Raw genomic sequence first — 8251 nt, forward strand, 5'->3', positions numbered from 1 at the left:
TGTCACGGACGTGATACCGATATTCGTAATCATTGTCTTGGATATCGTCATAATTATTCACTTTTCTATCAATTGTTCAACAATAATTTGTTCACTCACCGTATGTGTTCTTTCAAGAGAGAAGCCTCTAGTGAAAACTATGGCCCCCGGATCTATTCATATCATATTATTTGCAGATCTATGAAACAAAAAACCCGAAAATACCTTGCTGCAATTTATTTACCTTTACTTTATTTTGCATTTTTATTTATCTTTTATACCCATCTCTATCAGATCTCATCCTTGTAAGTAACCGTGAAGGGATTGACAACCCCTTTTAACACGTTGGGTGCAAGTATTTGTTTGTTTATGCATGTGCTATCATTAGAGACTTCTGTGTTCTTTCTACTGGATTGATATCTTAATTCTTAAATGAGCGAAATACTCATATCTACTTTGATGCACACCCTTCCCTTTTGAAGGAAAAAATCTACGCAAGCTCAGGAAGTAGCAAATACTTCCTCTATAAATTAATATAAAAGCGTTTAGTTTACTATTTTAGTGATTTAAAATCTTTTATATTAGTTTACGGAGGGATAGAAAACAATCACTTGCAATGATGGGACCTCTACAACAATTTAGTACAGTTTAAGTTTGATGATACACCACATGATAAAACGCGAGTAGAGATAGCACACAAAAGACGAGGTAACTTGTGTACCAACACAACAAAAACAGGCAGAAGGGCAATTTGTAGTGATACCTCGTGTAAGTGTTATTCTATCTACTCCAAGCTAGTTCAAGTTTTAACTTTATTCTAATACAAAGTTTTCTATATCTGATAATACCCACAACTCTAAACACGCGCGGTTCATGCACAAATAGTCACAAAACTTATTTTGTGGTGAATATAATGAAACAAATTCGTGTTGTTGATACTGATATATTGTTCTGTATACTATTTTTTGGACAAACTATTGTTCCATATATTCCATACTTGGTCAACACTTTTTTAAATTAAAAAACCTAGAACTTTATAAATAATCTATAAAACAAAGGGAGTGCATTTTTCTTTTCTTGAGATGGACAATCGAGTACATCGTACTCCCTCTATTCACAAATATAAGTCTTTTTAGAGATTTCAATAAAGGATTACAATACATATGAAGTAAAATGAGTGAATCTACTTCCTAAAATATGTCTAAATACATTTATATATAGTTTTATTTATTGAAATATGTAAGAAGACTTATATTTAGAAACGTAGCGAGTAGACTCGTGTAAATGCAACTTTTGCGGAAATACAAGTAAATATCGAGGGGCACATGTATAATATCATAACCTTGTGAGTACACCAACGCATTTGCCGCGTGTCAGTGCGCGGATAACCGAGGGACTAAAGAGACAAATTCACGCGAACCCGGAAACCCTTCCAGCCATCACTTCCCCTCCCTCTGCGCCGCCACTTCTCTCCCCTCCCGCTCGCGTCTCCCAGGGTTTGCCGATCCAGCGCGCGTTAGGGTTCCCTATTCCGGCGACCATGGCGAACGAGCAGCCGGCGGAGACCTACACGGTGGAGGAGCTCGTGGCGGTGAACCCCTACAACCCCGACATCCTCAACGACCTCGAGGTCTTCGTCAACGAGCAGGTAAACCCTAGCCCTGGGGCGCGCTTACCCCTGCCAGTTCCGTCCATGTAGTTGGTCTGCGTGACTCGCGAAAGGCTCAGCCGGCAGGTTCCGTGGTTGGTTGCGCTAATCGTTAGCGCCGTCTGGTGTCAACGATGGAACGGTCGCGAAATCGGTTGGTTGGTTGGTTGGCGTGCTAAACCGTGCGGCGTTGTCAGATGGAAGCAGTTCGTAGCAATGTGCAGGTGCTAGAAATTTAGCAGTATTTTCGTCTTTGCCTCTGGATTTTAGTGTACTAAGTTGCCCGGAGTAGTAAACTTTTATCAGTTGATCATCAGCGTGAATTAAGTTACAGTGCTTACTTTGTAGTCTGGAAGGTCATAGAGAGGGATTGCCGAGGAAATTGTGTTTTGCTGCCATGGGAATAGGCAGATTAAATTTGCAATCGCTGTCTGAACTCTGAAGGGGTTGAATACCTCCCTCTCAGCCTCAACCACGTGTTCATACAATGGTGGATGGATGGAGAGGTGGATCTCTGCTCAAAGATTATGCCTATGATCATGAAGTGGCAAACTTAAGCTTTTGTGCAGATGATACACATACATACACGCTTAATCTATTGATTGATACAGTGGTTGTTCAGCCTGTTAAATCTACAGAAACATGCTTGAATAAACTGCTTTTAGGCTCTGTGTATTGCGCACAAGCATGCTATTCTTGTGTGACACCCCATAAGTTATGTCATGTTTCGATCCTCTCAAATTAACAATATATCTCGTTTTTACTAGGTTTCTTCTAAAACATATAACCTGGATGCAAATCTCAGCCTTCTACGCCTTTACCAGGTAAAATCGCATTTGCATATGAACCATTTCTAGCCATATTATGCCTCGATTATATGTATGCATAAATGATTGATTTCCTATTGCAGTTTGAGCCAGAAAGGTTGAGCGTACAAATTGTAGCCCGCATATTGATCAAGGTCAGAGAACAACTAATGGTTATAACAGTTTTTTGAATACCACCTTTTGTTGGTTCATTCTCAACCTCCACACATGTTGTTTTGATGACAGGCTCTCATGGCAATGCCAGCCCCTGACTTCAGCCTATGCTTGTTCTTAATTCCTGAACACGTGGTATGAGAAATTTGTCCTGCTTCCCTGCTTCTGTGTAATCTATCTTTTATCGTCCCCTTTATATTTGTTATTTTCTCAAGCAAATGCTATTAAACATGCATCTTAGGAGTGTCTAAAAATTAAAGTGTCGATTTAGATGTGAATGTTAATTGATCGTTTTGTCATCGTCGATGATTGTTACTTTGGCCTTGGAGCATGTCATATCTGTATTCCTGGAGATGCACACTATAATAATTACTTGCGGATTTCTAGTTGATGGAATAAGCATATTTTTATTTAGTATAAGCTCATTTGCAGATCAATGGCATAATTTTAAGGAATGTGCATTTTGATTTGAAGGAAGTATCCCTTCTGGTCACTGAAACGTCTTAATATTGCACAATACAAATTAGTTGTACATATGTATAAGATGTGAGATGTTTGTATTTGTGACCTTTTAGTTGTGCATCTTTTAAAATATTCTGAACTGTTCTGCTGTTACGTGGTGTTGACTTTTATGCGCTTTACTATAGCAAATGGAGGAGCAGTTCAAGACGTTGATAGTTCTGTCTCACTACCTGGAGGTACACACTTTCTCTGCAGAACTGAGTAATCTATGGATGCCTATGAACTAGCCTGTATTGAGTATTGACTGCTAACCTTGATTAATCCGCTTACAGACTGGTAGGTTCCGCCAGTTTTGGGATGAGGCATCAAAGAGCCGTAACATACTGGATGTTGTACCAGGTATACATCTTGAGACATTGGAGCTTCGTTGGCAGTACTAGTGCTTGTTGGTAGGCATTGGCAGTACGAGTGCTTGTGAATGAATGTTAGTTCCCACATAGGATTCCTGAGTTTTGAACCATGTCCTTGTTATCAGACTTGTGTGATTTACACAAGTGCAGATTTTCTGGTTTACTGTATTTGCTAAAGAAGCTTAGTTTCTGCAGAGCCCCCCTTTTCATTAGCCTTTTTGTTTTCAGTATGCATTTACATGGCATATTTATTTCAAATAGCTGACTAGGTGTCTTATATTAACTTCAACATCTCCTATTTTTATTTCTTTCACTTGAAAAGGCTAGAATTTTTAAAATCCAAACTGGAAACCGCTACAGAGTTCTTTGTCTTTTAATTAAAAGTGAAGTGTTAATGACATAGCGAGTTTTTTTGGCAGGTTTTGAGCAGGCAATCCAAAGCTATGCGATTCATGTGCTTTCCTTGACATACCAGAAAGTTCCCAGGCCAGTTCTAGCCGAGGTAAGACATGTATCCTTATTATGCTGTGTAGGCTTTCGTTATGAGCTCATGTCAATTCAAGGATTATTATATTAGATGATAGCTGCAAGTATTATTTATACCAGCCTAAGGCATCATCATCAGCCAAATAATGCTGTTTATCCAATTGGGTTTACTGTCTGCATACATGGATTGTTTCTTTGCTGATGTGCCTGCCACTTATTTTTCCAGGCCATCAACATTGAAGGGCTTGCATTGGACAAGTTTATGGAGTATCATGCTGCAAACTCAGGATGGGTCATTGAGAAGGGTGCACGCTCCCAACTGATTGTCCTTCCGCGCAACGAGTTCAATCACCCCGAACTCAAGAAGAACACAGCCGACACTGTTCCGTTCGAGCACGTGACTCGCATATTCCCCATCCTGAGCTGATCCAGCAACCATGATCAGATTGACATCAAGTACTTTGTCGTCTCGGCTGCACCCAGACCCACCGAGGGGGTTTAATAGAACTTGAGCCAGTGAAGAAGCTAGTCTTGGAAATTGTATTCTCTCTTGTATGGTGTACCGCATTTTGACACACTCAGAGTATCGGATGCGCCTGTTTTAGCTAAATGAGTACCAGATTATGTTTTCTTACGCATTTCTGCCTAATGTTGCAATTGCCTGACGTTTCATGAGTGCATCTTTCCTGTCGAATGTTGCAATTGACTGAAACTTCATGAGTGCATTTTTTTTGCTCATCTACTATGTATTTTGCTAGGGATGCAAAGCGGCGCCCGGATCCGTCCTGCTTCGTATACAAAATTAAAATTAGTTGTAGCTTTTGTTTGATAGAGTTAGTTTATTTTGTACTAGCTGATTGATTTCGTGGGGCTAAGCGGGATGCCAGCTTGCATCCCTATATTTTGCTCCCCAGCACAAATTTATCTTCCACAGCATGCTTGCTGGAATCTAACGAAGATATGCAAATGCTATGGATGTGTTCCCTTGTTAATCTATTGATCGAACTTTTCAGTCCAATGTAGTCGAAAATGCTGTCACTGAATTATTATAAAAAGTATAGTAAAAGATTATATTCTCACTGTCAGATATGCATTTTTCGACCGTGTCACCTACAAAAATTTGACACGTATACTTGTCACTGACAAAAAGACTCTGAAAATTCATCTGGATTTTAAAAAAAGAATAGCCAAAAAAGGAAATTCGTCTTTTAAGACGAAAAAAAAAGTAAATTCGTGAGAGAAGGAGAAAGCAGGCCATATGTATGGTCACCTGGGCCGGTCCATTCACTACGGGGGCCCAAGGAGCATTCCCATCCCATCTCACTACAAAAGCCGACTAGGGTTTAGAGGCGCCGCAGATAAGAGCCCTCGCCCCCTCCCCTTCCCCCCGCTCGCGCCGCCGCTCACACCCCTCCCTCCTCCTCCTCTCCTTCGCGGCGCCACCCGGACGCTCGAGCCCCCGACAGCCATGGCGGCAGCGGCTGGAGAGGCCCCGCGGGCGCTGTCCCAGAAGGAGCAGGACATACAGATGATGCTCGCCGCCGACGTCCACCTCGGCACCAAGAACTGCGACTTCCAGATGGAGCGCTACGCCTACAAGCGCCGCTCCGACGGTACGTCCACGCTCAAACCCCTCTTGATCTGGCGAGCTCTCGCGTCGCTTAGGTTCAGTTGTCCTCATGGATCTACCTTCACCCGTGCGCCCCCGATTTGCTGTTGGACTGTAGAACTACCTCGGCATCATGCGCAAAGTGGCAGCTTTGTGCTAGCTAGAGTCGATCTGCTGCGGATCGTGGAGCTTATTGGTGTTGATGCTTCTGTTCTTCTTTGAGGTGAACTGTGGAATGTGACGCGTCTGTTCTTTGTTTGTGATTCCTAGGCATCTACATCATCAATCTGGGCAAGACGTGGGAGAAGCTCCAGCTCGCGGCGAGGGTCATCGTCGCCATCGAGAACCCCCAGGACATCATCGTCCAGTCCGCCCGCCCCTACGGCCAGCGCGCCGTCCTCAAGTTCGCGCAGCACACCGGCGCCAACGCCATCGCCGGGAGGCACACCCCTGGTACCTTCACCAACCAGATGCAGACCTCCTTCAGCGAGCCCCGGCTGCTCATCCTCACCGACCCAAGGACCGACCACCAGGTGAATTTCTTTGCCATGACAAACTACTCCACTAGTAGTATATACTAGGTGTGTGTGTTAGATGTGGCGATGTTCATGATGGAGTCATTAATCTCTTGGATTATGTGCAGCCCATCAAGGAGTCTGCTCTGGGGAACATCCCTACCATTGCCTTCTGTGACACCGACTCTCCCATGCGATACGTCGATATCGGTATCCCAGCAAACAACAAGGGGAGGAACAGCATTGGCTGCCTCTACTGGCTCTTGGCCAGGATGGTTCTGCAGATGAGGGGCACCATCCTGCCAGGGCACAAGTGGGATGTCATGGTATGCCAGCTCAATAGACCTTTCAGTTTCCTACTAGTTGAATTGGGTAGTTGGGTTGCTTTGTGACTGTCTTGTATTCTTTGCATGCTTGTGAGGCTAATGTGTTTGCCCTTTGCAGGTTGATCTGTTCTTCTACAGGGACCCTGAGGAAGCCAAGGAGCAGGAGGATGAAGCTGCTGGAGCCCCAGAGTATGCTGCCATCACTGATTACGGAGCAGCAGCTGGTCAATGGGGTGGTGACCAGTGGACCTCTGATGCGCCTGCTCCCCCACCTGTTACTGGTGGCGAGTGGCCGATGGCTGAAGGTTTGTTCTCCTTGATTAAAAGTTCATTTGCCTTGTATGAAAACTCTGTAGAATTTTGTTTGGTGATATGAATTTGCCATTTGCGTAGTACTAATTATTTCCTAGGTTGATTATGTATCTGGTTGGTGCAAGGCATTTTAGTTACTGAACACAAAAGTATCAGACATGCAATTACTTGTGGTAGTTTACTTGGCATTTGATTAGTGGCATCTTTACTCAATATAGCATGTTGTTTATAACAAGTTCATGCCCAACAGTTTGCCCTGATGTCTTGACTAATGTTAGACACATTGCATGTTTCCAGTGTCCATTCCAAAATTATAGTAGTTTATGCTAAGGCCTAGTTGAATATTTTGTTGTACAACTGAAATTGATCACATCTTCTTTCTTTTGTTGTCAATTCCAGCTCCAGTTGCTGGTGGCGATGGATGGGATGCAGCAGGGGCACCTGTTGCTGTGGAAGGTGCCGTCCCTGCTCCTGTTGTGGCTGCTACTGGCTGGGACGCCGCGGTGCAACCCCCTGCTCAAGGCTGGGAGTAGACTAGGATGTCCCCTTGAGATGTCTTTGCGGCTTAAAGTTCATATTTTGTGAGGCATGAATGGATATCTAGAATCTGATGCGATCTGCTATATCTACCCTATGGACAAAAAACCCGTGTTTTAGGATTTTCTAGATGAACTTGTTATCTCTGCTATCGACACTGTGATGAGGGAGAGGGAGACTGAAAGTTGTGTTATAAGTTTGGCTTTCAACTTGTCTGTCTTAATTTTGCAGTTCTTATACTTGATGTTTCTATGCATTTTTGCTGGCTGTATCAATGCTTGCTGTTTGGTGTCTCAAATCCAGCGAAGTTGCTTTGGCTGTGAACCGTTGCGCCTTTTCCTTCCTGGTATCCCACAACTTGTGCCAATGTGTGCACCGTGTAGAATGCGTCACGCTAGTAAGGTTTTCTTTTGTGGCGCGTCGTTTTGAGGCTTTACATTTCTGCAGTGGCAGTTTGTGGATGTAGGATTCAGATGCCTGTTCTGAGGGTTTACATTTCTGCAGTGGCAGTTTGTGGATGTAGGATTCAGATGCCTGTTCTGAGGGTTTACATTTCTGCAGTGGCAGTTTGTGGATGTAGGATTCAGATGCCTGTTCTGAGGGTTTGACGAGGGCATATCCGTGGATCATCATGGCCCAGTCATCAACACACAAGCAAGGCAACATCTCAAGCCAGATGCCCTAAACTCCAAGAGGAAGAGGAATATATGAGGAAGAAGATGAAGAAGAACAAGAAGAAGAATTGAAGTTCTGCTTTTTAGTCTTTGTGTTCTTAATCAAACTCCCAAGTTCTTTGAAGAAACTTGTGCAGAATACATCCTAGATGAACAATGGTTTGACTAGGATGCATTTATGTATTTCTTCAAGGAATTTGGGAGTAGGACTACGAAGAACCCGAAGTCTGATAATTACTGAAAGGCCGTCTCTTCTTCCATCATAGCAAAACCACTATGTGCTAGAAAGTCTAGAATGGATAATGTTTGCCCT

The 8251-nt window shown here is 43.3% G+C and overlaps 2 protein-coding genes across 2 annotated transcripts; both read left to right on the top strand.

Moving 5' to 3' along the window:
- The first annotated feature begins 1375 nt into the window (after positions 1-1375).
- Positions 1376-4603, top strand: LOC123084697 (eukaryotic translation initiation factor 3 subunit K). The gene is made up of 8 exons (XM_044506183.1): positions 1376-1627; positions 2395-2451; positions 2538-2588; positions 2680-2742; positions 3255-3305; positions 3402-3468; positions 3899-3981; positions 4192-4603. The coding sequence occupies exons 1-8, from the start codon at positions 1520-1522 to the stop codon at positions 4390-4392; spliced, it is 681 nt and encodes a 226-aa protein (XP_044362118.1). The 5' UTR covers positions 1376-1519; the 3' UTR covers positions 4393-4603.
- A 707-nt stretch (positions 4604-5310) lies between these two features.
- LOC123084696 (40S ribosomal protein Sa-2) lies at positions 5311-7473 on the top strand. The gene is made up of 5 exons (XM_044506182.1): positions 5311-5578; positions 5845-6107; positions 6218-6415; positions 6534-6720; positions 7127-7473. The coding sequence occupies exons 1-5, from the start codon at positions 5434-5436 to the stop codon at positions 7258-7260; spliced, it is 927 nt and encodes a 308-aa protein (XP_044362117.1). The 5' UTR covers positions 5311-5433; the 3' UTR covers positions 7261-7473.
- Positions 7474-8251: the final 778 nt, after the last annotated feature.

This window comes from Triticum aestivum, chromosome 4A (assembly GCF_018294505.1).
Source record: "Triticum aestivum cultivar Chinese Spring chromosome 4A, IWGSC CS RefSeq v2.1, whole genome shotgun sequence".
Lineage (NCBI taxonomy): Eukaryota > Viridiplantae > Streptophyta > Magnoliopsida > Poales > Poaceae > Triticum > Triticum aestivum.